This window comes from Rhinatrema bivittatum, chromosome 3, assembly GCF_901001135.1.
Source record: "Rhinatrema bivittatum chromosome 3, aRhiBiv1.1, whole genome shotgun sequence".
Lineage (NCBI taxonomy): Eukaryota > Metazoa > Chordata > Amphibia > Gymnophiona > Rhinatrematidae > Rhinatrema > Rhinatrema bivittatum.
This window is the reverse complement of record NC_042617.1, coordinates 280221500-280243396: the sequence shown is the minus strand read 5'-3', so window position 1 is coordinate 280243396 and position 21897 is coordinate 280221500. Positions and strand designations below refer to the sequence as shown.

Here is a 21897-nt window from a genome sequence, read left to right as displayed (position 1 = left end):
GCCTCTCATGAGGGACTTTGTCAGACGCCTTCTGAAAATCAAAATACACTACATCTACCGGTTCACCTTTATCCACATGTTTATTAACCCCTTCAAAAAAATGAAGCAGATTTGTTAGGCAAGACTTCCCTTGGGTAAATCCATGTTGACTATGTTCCATTAAATCATGTCTTTCTATATGCTTTACAATTTTGTTCTTGAGAATAGTTTCCACTATTTTTCCTGACTCTGAAGTCAGGCTCACTGGTCTATAGTTACCCGGATCGCCCCTGGAGCCTTTTTTAAATATTGGGGTTACATTGGCCACCCTCCAGTCTTCAGGTACAATGGATGATTTTAATGATAGGCTACAAATTTTAACTAATAGATCAGAAATTTCATTTTTGAGTTCCTTCAGAACCCTAGGATGCATACCATCCGGTCCAGGTGATTTGCTACTCTTTAGTTTGTCAATCTGGCCTACTACATCTTCCAGGTTCACAGTGATTTCGTTCAGATCGTCTGACTCATCACCCCTGAAAACCATCTCCGGCACTGGTATCTCCCCAACATCCTCATTAGTAAACACGGAGGCAAAGAATTAATTTAGTCTTTCTGCAATGTCCTTATCTTCCCTAAGAGCCCCTTTAACCCCTCTGTCATCTAATGGTCCAACCGACTCCCTCACAGGTTTCTTGCTTTGGATATATTTTAAAAAGTTTTTATTATGAGTTTTTGCCTCTATGGCCAGTTTCATTTCAAATTCTCTCTTCGCCTGTCTTATCAATGTTTTACACTTAGCTTGACAATGCTTATGTTTTATCCTATTTTCTTCAGATGGATCCTTCTTCCAATTTCTGAAGGATGTTTTTTTGGCTAAAATAGCCTCTTTCACCTCACCTTTTAACCATGACTGTAATCGTTTGCCTTCCTTCCATCTTTCTTAATGCATGGAATACATATGGACTGCGCCTCTAGGATTGTATTTTTAAACAATGTCCATGCCTGTTGAACACTTTTAACCTTTGCAGCTGCACCTTTCAGTTTTTTTCTAACTATTTTTCTCATTTTATCAAAGTTTCCCTTTTTAAAATTTAGTGTTAGAGCTGCAGATTTACTTATTGTCCCCCTTCCAATTATTAGTTTAAATTTGATCATGTTATGATCACTGTTGCCAAGTGGCCCCACCACCGTTTCTTCTCTCACCAAATCTTGCGTTCCACTAAGAATTAAATCTAAAATAGCTCCCTCTCTCTTGTTGGTTCCTGAACCAATTGCTCCATGAAGCAATCATTTATTACATCCAGGAACTTTGTCTCTAGCAAGTCCTGATGTTACATTTACCCAGTCAATATTGGGGTAATTGAAATCTCCCATTATTATTGCACTGCCAAATTGGTTAGCTTCCCTGATTTCTCTTAGCATTTCATCATCTGTCTGACCATTTTGTCCAGGTGGACGGTAGTATACTCCTATCACTATACTCTTACCCAACACACATGGGATTTCTACCCATATAGATTCTACTGAACATTTAGTCTCTTGAATGATCTTTATCCTGTTGGACTCTATACCCTCCCGGACATAAAGTGCCACACCCCCACCAAGTTGATCCTCCCTATCATTGCGATATAATTTGTACCCTGATATAGCACTGTCCCATTGATTATCCTCCTTCCACCAAGTCTCTGTGATGCCAATTATGTCAATCTCATCATTTGCTGCTATACACTCTAACTCCCCCATCTTACTACTTAGACTTCTGGCATTGGCATACAGACATTTCAAAGTGTGTTTTTTTGCTTGTTTTAACAACCTGCTTTTCAGTTGTTTGGAATAATTCGGAAATCATTAGCTTTGGTGATTTTTTATATATAGGTATATGAACTATGTTTGCATTTAATGGAAGCTCTCTGTTGGGATGCCCTAACTCTCCTGTTTCATTAGCATCCTTCAAGGATACATTTCTCCGACCCATGCACTGCTGAGTGACTGTCGGCTTTCCCCCTTGTTCTAGTTTAAAAGCTGCTCTATCTCCTTTTTGAAAGTTAGTGCCAGCAGCTTGGTTCCAATCTGGTTAAGGTGGAGCCCATCCTTTCGGAAAAGTCTCCCCTTTCCCCAAAGGTTTCCCCAGTTCCTTACAAAGCTGAATCCCTCTTCCCTGCACCATCGTCTCATCCACACATTGAAACTCTGGAGCTCTGCCTGCCTCTGGGGACCTGCACATGGAACAGGAACCATTTCAGAGAATGCCACCCTGGAGGTTCTGGATTTCAGCTTCCTACCTAAAATCCTAAATTTGGCTTCTAGAACCTCTCTCCCACATTTTCCTATGTCGTTGGTGCCCACATGTACCACACGTATCCTCGACTTCACCCGAATGAGCCAATTGTCCAAGTAGGGGTGTACCAATATGCCTTCCCTCTGAAGGCTCACTGCTACCACCACCATCACCTTGGTGAAGACCCTCTGAGCCGTCGCTAGCCCGAAGGGTAGGGCACAAAACTGGTGATGGTTCCCCATGATCATGAATCGCAGAAACCTCTGATGAAATTCCTGGATCTCTGTGGAGATAAGCCTCTGTTAGATCCAAAGAAGCCAAAAATTCGCCTTTGTGGACAGCCGCAATGACGGATCTCAATGTCTCCATTCGGAAGCGTGGATACGCAACACCCTGTTGACCTGCTTCAAATCCAATATCAGGCGGAATGTGCCCTCCTTCTTGGGAACGATGAAGTAGATGGAGTAGCGACCAGTCCGCCGCTCAGCTGCGGGAACCGGAACAATGGCTCCCAGGGCCCGCAATCGAGTCAGTGTTTGCGAAACCACTTGCTGTTTCGTCGGCAACCCACTGGGAGAAATTAGAAACAGGTCGCGAAGGGGTTGTGCAAAATCCAAAGCGTAGCCGTGATTTATAATGTTGAGAACCCACTGGTCTGAGGTGATCTTAGCCCATTCCTCCCGAAAGTGGAAGAGATGCCCCCCGATCTCTGGAACTGAGGGATGGGCCAGCATCCCTTCATTGGGACGCCTTATTGTTGGCAAAGGTATGAGAGGTGCCAGTTCGCGGGGGCCGCCTGCCACGAAAGGAATGCGCCCATGCTTGAGATCTTTTGGGTAGTTGTCGTGGAGTGTATAAGGAAGAGCCCTTCTCGGAGCGGAAGCGGCGCTGTCCACGGAAACGGCCGCAAAATGTGCCGGGAGAACGAAACGATCTGGGCTTGTCCTCTGGTAGCTTGTAAACCTTGTTCTCCCCCAAAGAGCGAACCAGCTGTTCTAATTCATCTCCGAATAAAAGCTTGCCCAGAAAAGAAAAGGAACCCAATTGCGACTTAGAGGAGGCGTCTGCCGCCCAGTTACGTAGCCATAGGAGCCGCCTTGCAGAAACTGCAGAAGCCATAGTGCGGGCCGAGGTGCGGAGGAGATCGTATAAAGCATCTGCGGTATATGCTACCGCAGATTCCATGTGGTTCGCCTGTTCAGCTTCTTCCGGAGGAAGATCCTGTGCCGTGAGCATTTGTTGGACCTAGCGGAGGGTGGCCGTCTGCATCATGCTGCTGCAAACCGCGGCCTTCACTCCTAAAGCCGAAACTTCAAAAATCCGCTTAAGCAAGACTTCCAGCTTCTGATCCTGAAGGTCCTTGAGTGCCGTGCCTCCTGTGACGGGAATGGTGATATGCTTGGCAATGGCTGTGACCGCCAAATCCACCTTGGGGATCTTAAGGAGCTCAAAGGACTCATTAGGAAGCGGATAAAGCTTTTCCATAGCTCTGCTGACACGCAGGGTAGCTTCTGGAGTATCCCATTCCCGGGATACGATCTGAAAAAGTTTTTTGGATGGAAAGGAAATGTTGGCGGTGGAGCACGGAGTCCCGATAACACAGTCTCCTGCGAAGTATTCGGAATTGCCTGTGGGACTGGGATTTCAAGTTCCTGAAGTACATGCGAAATTAATGGGTCCAGCTCCTCCTTGTGGAACAAGTGGAGTATCTGCAGATCGTCCCCCTCCACCGGATCTGTACTACCTACATCATCACCCAGATCATGAGTGAGGGGGGTCCTGAGACATAAGATCTGCAGACTAGACCAGAATAGAAGGTCCACCAGCCTGGACCATGCAGGGGGCACCCCCGAACCAGGGCTTTCCTTGCCTGTTGTGCCCTTCAAAATACTTAGCTGGGATAGGGACCGATTTTTCCAGTCAGTTTCAGCTTCTACATAAGCTTTATGTAGAAGTAAGACAAACTGGGAAGAAAATGGGTGAGGTCTCTTTAAGGCCCCCCCCCCCCCCCCCCCCGATGGGAACGGAGGTAAACCTGAGTCCTGCTGAAAATCGCATGGTCTCTGAGGGCTGAGTGCCAGCAGGGACAAAGGAGGAAGCTCCTCTCCCTCCCCCATAGAATCGGCATCGCGATCTGCCTGAGGCAAGATGGCCACCGCCGGATCAGAAGGAGGCAAGATGGCCGCCGCCCCCGTGTCGTTAGGGAGCATGCCTGGACTTTGCCTCCGAGGAAGCGGTGCAGTTTTGTGTCCCCTCGGGTGCGGCAGGGCTGCTTCCCTGCCCGAAATTGAATGCTGCGAAGGCCCCTCGCCCCCGGGGATGCACCGGGAGCAGAGGCCTTCACGGGAGAGCCGGTACCCCGGCTCCCCACACTCCATGCAAACGGCTCCCCGCGGCATCCCTAAAGGCGCAAAAATGCTGTCGGGTGGCCAGCCACCCCTTTTGGAGGCCTGGGAGATTAAGGCAGGCGCGGGTCAAAAAGGTCAGTATTTAAATAAAAAAAACCTTTCCTCTCTCAAATTGTCTGTGTCTTTTTTTTTTTTTTTGTAGCATGAACAGTAACACAGGGGAACAACTTCCCTGAACCACACAATTACTGAACCTTCAGAGGAATTAATCTTCTCTGTAACAACTGTGTCGCTGAGGAATGCAGCGTCTCTGGAGAAGGGGGAGAGTGACCGGCCCACCGGTGAATCCTCCCCCTGATAAACTCACCGGGCAGGGGACCCAAAGGTTACTCCAGGAAAAAAGGCTATAGGGCAATGCCCTGCCTTGCCTGCCTATGCCCTTTTTTTTTTTTGTTTTTTTTTTTTAAAGAATTGATCTAGTCAGAGGATTCCCCATAAATTTAAACCAAACCTGCCAGAGGAACCCTCCCAATTTAGAGATGATCAGGACCGCAGGTTATGCTCTCTCAATCTGCTGGAGTCAGAGAAATACTGAGGGATCGCAGGTGGCACACCAGGGTATATGGGAGGTGCCTTTCAGTTTTGTCTCTGACTCCATCTGCTGGAAGGGAGGCATAACCCAGCAGTCTGGACTGATCCTGGTATGTACAGGGAACAGTAATATACTCAAGCAGGTGAGGCCACAGGAGTGGCACCTTCTCCCATCCTACACCCTCCTCTTTAGTCTTGACATGGCAGGCACCCTGTAAACCCTCTCTCCCCACTCCTCTACCTGCGTTTTCCATGGCACAATGCCTTACGTGAACTCTAGGGCGAAGGCAGTCAAAATCCATCCTTTCCACAGTAGGGGAAGCACAGACAGTATAAACAGTCCTGGTACAGTACAGTTAGGAGCACAGGGCACCAGTCAGAGGCTGCATTTGCTGTTTTATGAATAGTTTCTTTCATTTCCTCTAGACAAACAGACGATACTCAGTTGCTCCACCCAGATGAGGAAGGGGCTATGGACATCCCTCCTGACCTCCGTAATCTTGACTGTAAGTATTGCTCCAGAGGGTCGTCTTACTGCAGTGGGGAGGGCCTGGAGGCAGAGGCTCTGGAAGATGACCCGACACAATTGGGTCGGTGTTTTACGTGTGCAGACATGTATGTGGCTCTGCGTGTGCACCCTACTACATGTCTTATCAGTGTTTTGTTTCCTCAAAGCTTTGTGTTTCTCTCAGGTAACCCACTTGCTCGGGCTGAAGTTGTACCTTGGCTCTGGTTCCTCCTACTCCTCCCACCTTCCCCACTTGGAAAATCCTACAAAAATGAAACCCAACTTCTTGTACTACAGCTTTGTACCCAGAAAGGACTATTCGCAGAAATAATCCATTATTCAATGGGAAAAATGAGCAGGTTTATAAATGGGTTATTTTAGCTGTGGTAGCTGGAGCCCTCCGAGCACTTTCCAGGCAGGCCCTCCAACTCCTCTTTGAGTCTTTCTTTGTGGGGGGGGGGGGGGGGGGAGAGCTGTTTGGTTCCTTCCATCATGCGGGGATTTGTACGTTGTGACTCCCAGGTTTATACACATTCCAATAGCAGAGTTATTCCTGTTTCTTCAGTAAAGCACCCAAACACCTGTACAGCTTATCCTCCCACACCCTTCAGTGCAACATCTGCTGGTAGGAGGGGGCATATTATCTACCCTACCAGTATCACCCCGAGACAACTGCTGGGTGTCTTCAGTATCATATTGGTCCCAAATTGAAAATCATAGCCTGAATGGATCAGGGACCTCCCTTTAACCTTTCATAGCTGTGGGATTTGTGGTGTTCTCTGCTTCTGTTGCCTACTTTGTTGCCTTGTCCAGTGTTGTGTGTATTGTTAGTGTTGTAGATAATGACTCCTGAGGCCTGCCAGAGGATGCCTGTCGCCATGCAGGGCACACTATTGAGAGCAGTGTGTGTGTGTAAGTAGCTTCTTAACATACTCTTGTCATCTCTTCTCATTTCTGCAGTTCTGATCCTCCTGCCTCCGTTGATAACTGACCATGACCCCATGATGCCTGTGATACCAACTGACTCTCTGGAAGACTTTCAGTGAGGTGAGGGCCAGTGGTGCTAGCCTGCCTTCTGGCTGCTGTCTCTGCCAAAGCCAGGGTGTTCTGTTCTCTTCCAGATTTTGCCCTCTGGCTCCTGTGTTTGCCCTTCCAGCCAGCTCGTGAATCGCCGCACCCCAGCTCTGCTTCAAATCTTAAATCTTAGTTCCTAATAAAGGGAGGGTAGTAGCAGGTGGCCCTTCCAGTGCCATTCATTGTGGTACAGGAGACTGCCTCTGTATTTCTGGTATTCCTGCAAAGAAGATGTGGATATGCATGGTTCCTGGGACCAAGAGAAAGAGTGGGGAAAAGGCAAAATGGCTTTCTGGGGCAAAGGACTTTTCATGTTCTGCAGCTTTGTAGAATCTGCTTGCTACCGCAGGATCTCCTTGCTAAAATTAGGAGGAGGAGGAGGAGGAAAACGTTTAATGGGAAAATCTTTAACCAAGAGACAAGAAAGGAAAGTTAAATGAGTTTGCTTTCAGTTGTTAGGTGCAAGCTCAGTAAAGTTTAACCAAATGTTAAGGCATGGGCTAGACAGAAAGTGATAATCACCTTAACAGAGTGCAAAAGGTGAAATTACTTCTTACCTGATAATATATTTTCCTTGAATCCAATCAAGACTAGTCCAGCCCCATGGGTTATGCTCACCAGCCAGCAGATGGAGACAGATCAATAGGCTTGCTGATGTCACTCCTTATCTGCATTCATGCTGACACCAGCCTGCCAGTATTCCTGTAACAAGCTAATTGTGGACAACTTCAATCCCAACCAACCAACAATGCCAAACCTGTGTTCTCTCTTTTTTGACTTCCAGGAGAACATGGAAGTAGATTAAAAAAAAAAAAAAAAAAAAAGGAAAGCTTTATAATATAAGGAGCCATTCACCTACAGAGCAGCACAAGAATGCAAGATCCTTCACTCTACCAGTCATTTGTCCTCTCATTTTTTTACTTTAACACCTTCAGTATCTGAGAGAATAGAAGCAAGTTTGGTAGCATAGAGGGCAGTGGCATGCCTAAAGTATTTGGCAAAGGAATATATAATACACAGGGTAAATTATATCACAATATCCCTTTACATATACATCATACAATACCCAGAGAATATTTGACACCTATGCCAAATTGTATACAAACTTTTAGTTAATTCATATAACACTCCTCATTCTACCTAGACAATAAAATCTATCTAGCACACATCCATTCCCATTCACACCATACTAAAAACATGTAAAATATGAATCTTTTAAACATTGTGACCCCAAAATACATTTCACCATTTTATACCATTTTACAATAAATATAAATTCCCATAAATATGAAGACAATTTATTTCTTCTATCTCTTCAAATTTCTCGCACGTGACATAGTCTGCTCACAACTGACACTATGCAAAGTGTCCCAAATTCACATAAATATAAAGAACAATTTATTTCTTATATCTCTTCAAATTTCTCGCCGCTGTTTCTTTAATACTGCGGCCGCGAACCAATACACGCCGCAGTCTGCTCACAACTGTCAAATTGTCCAACAAAAGATCTTTGTTTCTCCCCTTGCTCAGGGCTTCCTCAGGGACTCATTCGAAAAAGTGACTCATCAATCCATGACACACTATTCTTCAAAATTCTAAAAAACCAAAAAGGAGTAATAAATTCTCCCAACCCCCACAAGACTACACCAAAATCATATCTAGGTAGATACTAACCTGTAGTACTGAAAACCAGTACTGAATATTCACCAACTTTATATCCCAATTAAAACTACAATGGATGTGTGCTAGATAGATTTTATTATCTAGGTAGAATGAGGAGTGTTATATGAATTAACTAATAGAGTTTGTATACAATTTGACATAGGTGTCAAATATTCTCTGGGTATTGTATAAAGTATTTGGCATCCAGGGTGGATACTTCCATTGCAACCCCCAAGGTACACTTCTCTGTCCCCCGTCCCGTCCCCCCAGTGGCTGTGCAAGGGTCTGCTGCCACCCTAGATGGATGTGTTCTCTCTTGCTCTCGCTCTTGCTCTCTTTAACTTAAAATGTAATACAGAAAAGGTTTTTTCAAAGATAGTTTTTGGGTTTTTTTACATATTTTGAACAGAATTCCCCTTGAAGTACACTGTAGGGAGTGTCCCTTATACCCTCTCTCCCTAGCTAGACCCTTCACTCTGCCCTCTCAGGCTCTAACTTCTCCACTATCTATCTTTCCCCTCCCCCTCTAGGCTTAACTCTTTACACTGTCTCCACACTGCAGTTCTCCATTTCTAAAGTTTGACCACTCTCTCATACAGCCTTTCACACAGGCTTCTTCTGTCCCACTCTCACACAGGCGCCCTCAAATAGGTTCCTTCTGTTCCTCTTACACACACACATACACCACTTCATACAGGCTCTCTCTCATGCTCACAAACACCCCCCCACACACACACACACACAGGCTCCTTCTGTCCTCCTCTCAATCACACACCCTCCCACAGGCTCCCCTCTCTCTCACACAAACGCACTCACACAGACTCCCTGTCTTGCGCGCACTCTCTCTCACATACACACCCCTCCCCCCTCACATAGCCTTCATCTCTCTCTGGCAAACACATGCTCACTTAGGCACACTCATACAACCTTTCACATGGGTTGTGTGCATGGAATCTGCGGTAGCTTATACCGCAGGTCAACAGGGCGTTGCGTATCCTGCGCTTCCGAATGGAGACATTGAGATCCGTCATTGCGGCTGTCCACAAAGGCGAATTTTTGGCTTCTTTGGATCTAACAGAGGCTTATCTCCACATAGGGATCCAGGAATTTCATCAGAGGTTTCTGTGGTTCATGATCATGGGGAACCATTACCAGTTTTGTGCCCTAACCTTCGGACTGGCGACGGCCCCGAGGGTCTTCACCAAGGTGATGGTGGTGGTAGCAGCGAGCCTTCGGAGGGAAGGCATATTGGTACACCCCTACTTGGACGACTGGCTCATTCGGGCAAAGTCGAGGATACTCTGCGAGGATGCAGTACAGTCAGGGCTGGGTTGTCCACTATTCCAAGAGCCAGCTGGTTCCATCCCAGATGTTGGATTTTCTGGGAACACATTTTGACACCAGTTTGGGCAAGGTTTTCCTACCGCAGGTGAGGATGGAGCGACTAATGGCTCATGTTCGTCGCCTGTTAGCTCTTCCCTTACCCGTGGTGTGGGATTATTTGCAGGTTCTTGGTTTATGGCATCCACACTGGAATTGGTTCCTTGGGCTTTTGCTCATATGCGACCTTTGCAGCGGGCGCTACTTTCTCGTTGGGATCCCAAATCAGCGGAGTTCCAGCTACCATTATCGCTCCTCGAGCCGGCCAGGTCCAGTCTGGATTGGTGGTTGATACCGGATCACTTGCTCCAAGGTGTGGATCTGGAGCCCCCTCAATGGATCATCGTGACGACAGATGCCAGCCTGATGGGTTGGGGGCAGTCTGTCAGTCGCGGTCCGCGCAGGGTCTTTGGACGCTGCCGCAGACCAAGTGGTCTATCAATCGCTTGGAAACCAGGGCGGTTCACTTGGCGCTGCACCACTTTCTTCCACTGGTTCGCCACCAGGCAGTTCGGGTTCTGTCCGACAATGCGACCACTGTGGCTTACATAAACCGGCAAGGGGGCACAAAAAGTCGACTAGTAGCCTCTGAAGCGAGCAGGTTGATGGATTGGGTGGAACAACACCTGTCTCCCATAGCGGCATCTCACATATCCGGGGTTGACAACGTTCAGGCGGACTTCCTCAGCCGTCAGCAGCTAGATCCCGGAGAATGGGAGCTGTCAAACGAGGATCTGCAGTTCATCATCCGGTGGGGGACCCCACGGTTAGACTTGATGGCAACTCGTTTGAATGCGAAAACAGCTCGTTCTTCAGTCGCAGAAGGGAACATGGTTCAGAAGGCATGGACGCTCTGGTTCTTCCTTGGCCCACGCATATTCTCCTTTGTGTTTCCTCCATGGCCGCTGGTGGGGAAGATTTTGCGCCGGATCGAATCCCACAGGGGACAGGTCGTTCTGGTGGCCAAGGAGGCCGTGGTTTGCAGATCGGATCAACTTGGCGGTGGACAGTCCCTTGCGTCTAGGCCATCTGCCTCACCTGCTTCGGCAGGGCCCAGTATTTTTCGATCAGGCCAATCGCTTTTGTCTAGTGGCTTGGCTTATGAGAGGCGGCAATTGAGGAAGAAGGGTTACTCGGAGGCGGTTATTACTACCCTCCTACATGCTCATAAAACCTCTACTTCGGTTACCTATGTTCGGGTATGGAAGATGTTTGACTCTTGGTGCCGTGGGTTGAATGTGTCCCCGTGACAGGCCGCCGTTTGTCATATTCTGGCCTTCTTGCAGGACGGCCTGAAGAAAGGTTTGTCGTACAGCTCACTTCGAGTACAGATAGCAGCCTTGGGCTGTTATCGATATAAGATTGATGGTACTTCCATCGCCCTTCACCCGGACGTGGCTAGATTCTTGAAGGAGGTCAAACACCTAAGACCGCCGTCTTGGAGTCTGAATTCGGTTCTTCGTGGTCTGTGTAGCCCCCCTTTTGAATTTTTAAGGAGTTATGCTGAAGGATTTAACGCTTAAGACGGTGTTTCTCGTGGCTATTTGCTCAGCTAGACGAATCTCAGAACTTCAAGCGTTGTCCTGTAGGGAGCCTTTCCTACGCATCACTGACTCGGGAGTTTCTCTTCGCACCATTCCTTCCTTTTTGCCTAAGGTAGTTTTGGCCTTTCATGTCAATCAGGCAGTTGAATTGCCAGAATTCTCAGATGAGGATAGGAACGCTCCTCGGGAGAAGGAGCTTAAGAGGTTGGATGTTCGAAGGGTCCTCTTGCAGTACTTGGAAGTTACCAATCCTTTTCGGTTGTCCGACCATCTCTTTGTTTTGTGGAGTGGTCCTAAGAAAGGGACTAAGGCTTCTAAGACTACTATTGCCCGCTGGTTGAAAGACGCCATTGCTTCAACTTACATTTGTCATGGGCGTACTGTTCCGGAGGGGCTTAAGGCACATTCTCTTCGTTCACAAGCGGCGTCATGGGCGGAAAGTGAATATGTCTTGCCTCAGGAGATTTGCCGGGCGGCTACTTGGAAATCTTTGCACACGTTTGCCAAGCATTACTGTTTGGATGTTCGGGATCCGAAGATGGACTCGTTTGGCAGCAATGTGCTTCGAGCGGGACTCTCCAGGTCCCACCCCCTTTAGGGCAGCTTGGGTACATCCCAGCAGTCTGGACTGATCCTGGTACGTACAGGGAAAGGAAAATTAGTTCTTACCTGTTAATTTTCGTTCCTGTAGTACCATGGATCAGTCCAGACGCCGTTCCCTGTTTCTTTTTTCATACTGTCCACTCGAAGCTTGTTTTTGCAGATTCTCAGAAGTCGGTACTTTATTTTCTATAGCACACCGGACAATTACACCGGAAGCATTGGTTGTTGAGAACCAAGTATATTTATTTATTTATTTATTTATTTAATATATTTATATACCGCTGCGTCCCACTTGTCCCTCGTGGAGTTTGAATCTGGTCCTTCGGGCGCTCTGTCAGGCTCCCTTTGAGCCCCTTCGCCGTTTCACCCTTAAGGATTTGACGCTCAAAACGGTATTTCTGGTTTCTATTTGCTCCGCCAGATGGGTGTCTGAGATCCAAGCATTGTCTTGCCGCGAGCCCCTCTTACGTTTTTCGGATTCCGGGGTCTCTCTTAGGACGGTTCCATCATTCTTACCGAAGGCTGTGTCTTCATTTCATGTCAGTCTGTCTGTGGAGCTCCCCGCGCTCTCTCCTATGGACATTGCGAGCCCCGGCGGGGATGATCTCAGCCGTCTTGATGTGAAACGCATCCTTATGCGTTATCTTGCGATGACTAATGACTTTCATGTATCTGATCACCTCTTTGTCTTATGGAGCGGCCCCAACCAGGCAAACAGGCCTCTAAGACTACGATATCTCGCTGGTTGAAGGAGGCGATCTCGGTTTACATTTGTCAGGGACGTCCAGTCCCGGAGGGCCTTAAGGCCCATTCCTTGCGTTCTCAGGCATCCTCCTGGGCGGAGAGCCAGACAGTCTCCCCACAGGAGATATGCAGGGCAGCTACTTGGAAGTCTCTGCATACTTTTGTTCGGCATTACCGCCTTGATGTTCAGGCACCAGTTTTGGTTCCGTTGGGCGGGACTGGCACAGTCCCACCCTGTCTAAGGAAGCTTTGGTACATCCCATGGTCTGGACTGATCCGGGTACATACAGGGAAAGGAAAATTAGTTATTACCTGTTAATTTTCATTCCTGTAGTACCACGGATCAGTCCAAACGCCCTTCCCTTCTTTTGTCTTCCTGTCTGCTCAAAGATCCTTATACTATTCCTCCAATGCTGTATCCTACATTGTTCTTTTCTGTTCCATGTGTTCCTTAAATAGGAAGCATCAGAAGCATCTTTGTGATGATTGTGGGCACTTATGCAAGAGTGTCCAGGCACAGAGTTCATATGCTGTTCTCTTGTTTAAAAAAAAATTTTTTTTTCAGAGTTCTCTTGTTTGCTCGAGTTCTTCTGTGACGTGGTGTTTATCTTTTCTGCTTTCACAATAGTTATACTGAAGGGCTACAGGGTAGGCTCTGTCCTCATATAGGATACCCTTTCAGTTTTGGTCTGTCTCCACCTGCTGGACAGGAGGCTCAACCCATGGTCTGGACTGATCCGTGGTACTACAGGAATGAAAATTAACAGGTAATAACTCATTTTCCTAAATCATATTCTTAATCCACCATGTCATCGTAGCCCTAGTGGCCACTTCACCTTTCCATATTCTTTGGTAGAGGATAAAAAGACAATCAGACTTCCTGAAAGTATTAGTAACCTTGAGATATCTTAAAATATAGCAACAGTAAAATGGAATAGACTTAGTTTTTGGGTACTTGCCAGGTTCTTATGGCTTGGATTGGCCACTGTTGGAAACAGGATGCTGGACTTGATGGACCCTTGGTCTGACCCAGTATGGCATGTTCTTATGTTCTTATCCAAGGCACGAAAAAGCTTATATTCCTCAGAATATTTATATTAATTTGTATTTTATGATATGCTGAATTATTTTAACTATTTAAATATTTAATGTGCTTAGTTTTACTTAACTGTTTGTTTATTTTATGTTTATTGTAAACCGATGTGATATATTTTGAACGTCTGTATATAAAAAACAAATAAAATAAACAAATTCACTTGGTTGCTAAAACAAAGGTAAGGAAATAGACTGATTTTTAAATGGAAATCTGAAATGACCTTTGCAGAAAAGAAGGAAAAGTATTAATCTGGACCAAATCCTTAGTAATCAACAAGAAATGCTCCCTACAATTCCAAGTCCTTTCTGGCTGAACAGATAGCCACCAAAATGACCATCTTCTGCGCAAGGAGCTTCAGAGAAATACTTTTGAAAGGAACAAAACGTGGACCTGTCAAGAAGGACAGCACCAAATTCAAGTTCCAAGACAGAACCCTAATATGATTAATGCCTCTCAAGAAATGAGAAACATTTGGATGCAAAGATAAGGGTCAGCCTTGGATACGCCTTCTATAGCAAACAAGAGAGATGACCTGTACCTTTTAAAGTATGGAGATGCCTTCCTGTAAAAAAAAAAAAAAATCCAAGATAATCTGAACCAAAGCCCTATTTAGAATGCGGTTATGCTCTGAGCACAAATCTTCACAACACTGTCCAAACTCGCACATAAGCCAAGGAGGTAGAAAATTTCCTAGCCTTCAAAAGAGTAGTCACTACAGCTGGAGAATATCCTTTCTTAACTAATCTAGCCCTCTCAAGGGCCAAGCCATAAGATAGAATCAGTCCAGATCTTCATTTGGAGCCAGACCCTGTGACAGCAACTCCCTGTGTGCCGGGAGTCTGAAGGGGATTGCCTGGCCTTAGATGCCTGAGATCCACAAACCAATGACAACGTGACTGATCTGGAGCTACTAGAATCATGAGGCCCAGACGAATCGCTGTTTTTTGAAGCATTGTACCTACTATGGGCCAAGGAAGAAACGCACATAGGATCTCTTCTGTGGGCCAAGTCTTTACCCAAGTGGAGGAGAGGATCCATCTTTCTGCAGAAAGACTTGTGAAGCTTTACATTTTTGCTGTTTGCCATAATGTCCAGTACCGAAAATTCCCACCTGGCAACTATTTGATTGAAAGATACCTGAGATATTGACTATTTTCCTGGATCAATCACTTTGTGACTGAAGTAATTCACTTGAATTAATATTGTCCACCCCTGCTATGTATTATACTGTCAAGGCCTTCAGATTCTTTTCTGCCCATGTGATGAGAAATCTGTTTGCAGTGACATGTAAAGATTTCTGGTGCCTTCCTAATGATTTATGTGCTATGGCTTTAGCATTGTTGGAGATTATCCTGACCATCTGAACCAGTAACAAGAGAGCAAACTCCAGAAGCACCAGATAGATTGCTATGGCCTCCAACCAGTTGATAGACCAACTCGCTTCCTCAAGAGTCCATTCTCCCTAAACAAATAATTCCAAACAGTATGCTCCGTAGCCTGATAGATTGGCATCTGAAATCGCTGTTACCCAGGCTGGAACCCTCCAGGTCCACTCTTTGTTCCAAGTGCTTGGACTCCATCTACCAGTGCGAGCTCTGACGGAATCTGGCACAGGAAGATGAATGGAATAGTCTTGGGTCTGAGGGTTCCATTTGGCAAGTAAGGCTCTTTGAAGAGGATACTTATGAACCTTTGCACATAGCACAAGATCTAACGCCTCCACCATCGAATTGAGAAGCTGAAGATAGGACTGCACGGTCTGGGCAATTCAACTTCTGGATCTTTTGCTCTGTTAATTGAACATGACCCATCATTGTATCGAAAAGTGCCCCCTGATATTCCAGCATCTGAGATGGTTTCAGGTAGCGTTTGGGGAAATTGACGCTCTCCCCTAAATCCTGAAAAAGTGACCACCCTCTGGGTGGCTGATACTCTTGAAGCGACTTCACCCTTATCAACCAGTTGTCCAGATGAGGTTGGACCCTCCTTGTATTAAGATGCCACCACAATCACCATTTCCTTCGAGTAGGACCTTGGGGGCTGTTGCTAACCTAAAGGACAGGGCTGATACTGAAAATGCTGATCCAGTACTGCAAACCACAGGAAGTGCTGATCCTTATTGAGATGTGCAGTTTCCTTTTAAATTGAAGGAGGACAAGAATTCTTCCTTTTATACTGTCATAATCACCACCTTCAAATTCTCCTTTCTGAAATGACTCACTTTCAAGAACTCATTGACTTGTTTCAGATCCAGAATGGGACGAAAAGACCCCTCCTTCTTTGGGACCACAAAATAAGTGAAATAGCAGCCCAAGCCTTCCTGATTTCTTGGAACCAGAATCCATCACCTTCAAGTTGAGGAGTCTCTCTTACAGCTTCCCTCTTTCTGTCAGAGCGATGGGGAGGGAAACCATAAAAGTGTCAGAAATGGAACAAGAGAATTCCAGGGGAAACCCTGTCGACTGATCTCCGGACCAGAGGGTTACTTTGAATTTAGGCGCATCTCTCATAAAACTGAGAAAGATGGCTGCCTGTTTCTGTAAGTGGAGATAGAACTCCCAAATCCTCATTGTGTGAATTCTGGAGGATTCAAATCCTGAAGACCCCCTCTTTACCTCCTTTCTTAGAAAGGACTGGTATCTAGAAAAAGTCCTAGATCTCTAATAAGACTAGTTCAGTCCCTCTCCGAATCTGCTTGGAATCCCAAAACCTTCTGCGGGATGAACAGTTTTGAGCCAGAACCTTGGTCTTGTCCTCTGGGAGACCTGGGCACCTTGGATTCCCCCCCCCCCCCCCCAACCTTTGCCATCTTTTTCAGTTCCTTTCCAAACAAAAGCCTCTCCTTTGAAGGGCAGCTTTGTCAAGTTAGTCTTAGAGATTGAACCCACTGACCAGTTGCACATCCAGAGAAGCCTTCTAGCCACTAATATGGACATTACTCCCCTAGCACAGGAGCAGACTAAATAGAATTGGGTATCTGCTAAATATGTCTCTTCTGGTTCCAACTGTGCGGAATCCTCCTCAGATTCCCTTGAACATTCTGTGCAAAACACAAACCAGAGCTTGCCACCATATAACAGAATGCCATGCTAACCGCCTCAAAGGCCTGCTTAAGCACGGATTCTGTTTTACTGCCCTGACATTCCTTAAGAGTAGCACCCGCCTCAGTTGCAATTGTGGTTCTCTTAGTTACTGAGCAGACTAAAATGTCTTCTGTGGGAAAATGAAATCTCTTCTTAATCTGAGGCTCCAAGGGGTGCAGCTTGGCGAGCAAGTGGCCATCCTTAAAATTATCCTCAGATGACTTATCGCCGGAGGATGAAGAGGAAAGAACCCAGAAGACTTCATTATGCTGACCCTAATAGGATTGTTGGAAGAGGCTTTTCCTCCTCATCTTCCGCAATATGTAATGAATGCAGAGAACTCACCAAAATCTGTTTATCCAGGCTTCCCTAATCTCCAAAAAGCTGCTTTCCTGCTGCCATGATCTGCTGCCACTGAAAGTAGAACAGGCCAATCCTCTTGCATTTTATTTTTATTTATTTAAGCTTTATCACTGAACTGCCTGACCAGCAGAAAGAATTAAAGGCACCGTAACAAACAATACTGGACCTAGAAATAAAAAGAACTAAAAAGGGAAGACATGATCCTAAATTGCTCAGCAGTGGGAGGGTGTACCAGGCTTTCACTGCTGGTGCCTCTTAATTTCCCCTCCCCCCCCCCCTTTTTTTTTTTTTTTTAACCCTTCAATGTATACCACGGACCTTAGTCCACCGAGTGCCTGAGAAGTGGTTGTTCACCTTGGGAGCCTCTGCAGATTTTTCCTGTTCAGCCTACAGCAAAGAAAGGAAAATTGGTTCTTACCTGCTAATTTTCATTCCTGTAGTACCACAGATCAGTCCAGACTCCTGGGTTTTGCCTCCCCTCCAGCAGATGGAGACAGAGAAGTTTTGACAGGCTCTGCCCTATACCCTGAGGTGCCAGCCACAGTCTGTCAGTGTTACTCGCAAGTAATCCCAAACTCGTGGAGAATGTTTGGACAACAGAACTTGAATTTGCTCTTGGAGCTTGGTAATGCAGTCCGTAGTAAGGAACACTCTCCCTGTTGCGTGTTGAACAGAGCCCCTAGGACAGGGGTCAGGAACCTTTTTGGCTGAGAGAGCCATAAACGCCACATATTTTAAAATGTAATTCCATGAGAGCCATACAATATGTTTAAAACTAAATACAAGTAAATGTGTGCATTTTATGTAAGATCACACTTTTAAAGTACAATAAGTCTCTGAAAATATTACACCAGGCCTTAAGACACCAATACATCTCCTATTAGGAAAACGGACCAAGCCAGGCTGCTATAGAGTCCTACACAGAAACTACACGCCAGCAGAAAACCTCACCTGAATCACGTGCTGTCCCTCACCTAACATAGAATAAAGAGACCAAAACGCATAACAAGAAGCATGCAGAAAAAACTGAATTGGAAACTGCAACAAGCCAGAGTCTCTGTATGCAGTGTAACAAAGGAAAAAAGAAACATCACCTATCCTTATAAAACAAATCAAGAAATATAAAATCATCAGCAGTAAAACTGTACTAACAAAAAGAACATATTTCGAAACAGCTGATGAGTGGAATATCCAATAATTAAAAACTCATATAAAACATTTCCAGATACCAACAAAATATTTCAAAATAGCAGACACAAAGACCCAGTAATGAAAAATAATAAGGATACAAAAATGTTTTTGCTCTGCATACCTGGGAACGTTTGATATCCAGATGTCCTGAGATTGTTCTGAATTAGCAGGAGGTGGGGTGGTTTGCTTGGAACTTTCTCCTCTCTGTCACATACCAGCGCTCTCTCTCACACTGGCTCTCAATGACACACCTATACACACATGCTCTCAGTACTCACATATACACATGTTTTTTCTCTCTCACTTATATAGGCTCTTAATTACACATTTACACACATGCTGTCTATCTTTTCACGCTTACACACACACACATAGGCTTTCAATCACATAAATACATGCTGTCTTTTTCTCTCACACACAGACTCTCATTCACATGCTTACAAACATGTCCTCTCTTTCTCTCATTTACACACAGGCTCTCAATCACATAACTCACATGCTCCATCACCTAAACCAGCTCTCAATCACACACAGACACACATGATCTCTCTCTTACTTATACACACAGGCTCTTAATCATACATACACATGATTTCTCTCACACACAAAGGATCTCAATCATACACACATACTCTTTCACACAAACAGGTTTTCAATCACAAACTTACACATACAGGTTCCCAATGGTAAACTTACATTCAGCAATCAATTAACATCACCAGCAATCATCCAGCCTCACCAGCAATCATCCAGCCTATACACCATTCACCCAGCGTGTACAATACCTAATGCACCATTTTCAACATTACACCACTGTTCCCAACCAATTGAGCTACAATAATGCACCTCTGCACCATACCTAAAATCTGGCACAAAATCAGAAAGCACACAAAACCAGCAATTCATCACATCACACGACAACAAAGACTATTACCTATAATGATCTCACCGATAACACAATTCCTAGGACTCTCTTTATTTACCTTAACACTATTCAACGCTCAGTCGCTCTCCAAAAAAATGGACATCCTCAGTGACTACCTCATAGAAGCCAACCCAGATATCTGTGCAATTACAGAGACATGGCTAAAACACACAGATACTGTACTCATAAATCAACTGCCCATACAATCTTACGACTTATTCTCCGTCCCAAGACCCAAAAAAAGAGGTGGAGGTCTCCTTCTTGCAACAAAAAAAGGTCTTAATATTACATTACAACTTACCAATTCCTCCAACAAACTAGAATTCTCCCTCTTTAAATCTGAACAAATCCAAATAGCTTTAATCTATGCACCACCAGGAACCTTAGAATTGGATCCCTCTCTACTGATAGAACTTATAGCCAAACACATAAATGCCGACAAACCTGCTATAATCCTCGGAGACTTTAATTTACACGTAGATGCTTCTCCACAATCCATCAACTGCCAAACTGTTCTTTCCTCTCTCAACCATTTGGGCTTTACTCAAATTATCAATAGTTCTACCCACAAGGCAGGCCACACTCTGGACCTCATCTTTATTAACGAACCCTTTAACATTCATACTAACCCAACTTGCTCACCAGTACCATGGTCAGACCACAAAGTTATCCACACAACCCTCAATATCAACAACACACCACCTCAAACCACTAACAAAACCACCATCCACTTCAGGAAACCATGCTCTCCAGACATACTCAATGAAAAGATGTCTGATGCATTAAAGCAACTAGATCTCACAGACGCAACAACTGCAACTACCTCTTGGATCAATATTAACAATAAAATTGCAGATCAAATCTGCCCAACTACAACCAAAACCATACAACCTACACTAGACAATAGGAAACCTTGGTTTACACCCGAACTTAAATCCCTCAAACAATCTCTTAGAAAAAAAGAACAAAGCTGGAGAAAAAACCCAACCACTTCAACACATGCCATCTACAAATCCCTCCTCAACAACTATAGGAATACAATCCTTAGAACAAAGAAAGAATTCTACGGAAAAAAAATACACCACTTTATATTCGACTCAAAGGCTCTTTTCTCCTACGTCTCCTCTTTAACCAAACCATCTCCTCCTACTATCCCAGACCACCAAGCTCTCAACAAAGCAAACGAACTAGCCAACTACTTCAAAACAAAAATCACCAACCTTTCCCAATCAATCACATCCAACAGCCTTACCCTAACACACCATCTCACATCCTTGCCGCAACAAACCACAAGCCTGGATTCATTCGAGCTCACTTCTTCACTGGAGATTGAAAACACACTCAAAAAATTCAAACCTTCCTCCCACCCATCTGACCCAATACCAACAAATCTCCTCATCGCCATACCAAACACCATCTCAAAACCAATTGCAGAAATTATCAACACATCCCTTTCTCAAGGTTTAGTTCCTAACCAGTTAAAATTGGCAATACTGAAACCATTACTAAAGAAACCAAACGCTTGCCCATCAGACCCAGCTAATTTTAGACCCATCGCAAACTTACCACTTATCGCCAAACTGATGGAAAAAATTGTCAACAAGCAACTGTCAGATTATTTGGAAGATCATAACATTCTATCCCCAGCTCAATATGGATTCCGAAAACGCCTAAACACCGAATCGCTCTTACTATCTCTCACTGACACAATCCTCGTTAATCTGGAGAATAAACAATCTTACCTGCTCATTCTTCTGGATCTTTCCGCTGCATTTGATACGGTAAAACACTCTACTCTAATAGACCAACTAGCCAACATAGGGATCAAAGGCACAGCCCTTAGATGGTTCCATTCCTTCTTAAGCAACAGATTCTACAAAGTAAGGATAAACAACAAAGAATCGCATCCAATCCTGACAGAGCAAGGAGTCCCACAAGGATCATCACTTTCACCCACCCTCTTCAATATCTACCTCCTCCCTCTCTGCCATCTACTCTCAAACCTTAAGCTTACCCATTACCTCTATGCAGACGACATACAAATCCTCCTTCCGATCACAGAATCCCTTCAAAAAACCATCACGTACTGGAACGAATGCCTACAGCCCATCAAAAACCTACTCTCAAGCCTCAACTTAGTATTGAATGCTAATAAAACCAAAATGCTCATTGTCTCCCAAGATCCATGCACAATCTCTTCCAGCCTTTCTCTACCAAACACAAACAACTTGTTCTCATCTGAAGTCAGAGACCTTGGAGCATGGCTAGATAATCATCTAAACCTAAAAAAGTTCGTAAACAATACCACAAAGGACTGCTTTTACAAACTGCAAGTCCTCAAAAAACTTAAACCCCTCCTTCACTTCTCCGACTTCAGGCTAGTACTACAATCCATCATTCTTTCCAAGCTCGACTACTGCAAGTCCCTGCTACTAGGTATTCCCGCCAACACTATCAAACCATTACAGATGGTTCAGAATTCAGCGGCTAGAATTCTAACTAGCACTAACAAAAAAGATCATATC

The 21897-nt window shown here is 45.1% G+C and overlaps 1 protein-coding gene across 3 annotated transcripts in view; it reads left to right on the top strand.

Annotated features, from left to right (window-relative positions):
• STAT2 (signal transducer and activator of transcription 2) overlaps positions 1-21897 on the top strand; it is a 157959-nt gene that overhangs the window by 105549 nt on the left and 30513 nt on the right. For all 3 annotated transcript variants that reach the window (XR_003855535.1, XM_029594807.1, XM_029594808.1), the window contains 2 exons: positions 5626-5705; positions 6668-6754. Coding sequence is in view for 2 of the 3 variants with exons in the window: in XM_029594807.1 (XP_029450667.1) it covers positions 5626-5705; positions 6668-6753 (166 nt within the window). In the remaining variant the exon portion in view is untranslated. The remainder of the gene's footprint in view (positions 1-5625; positions 5706-6667; positions 6755-21897) is intronic.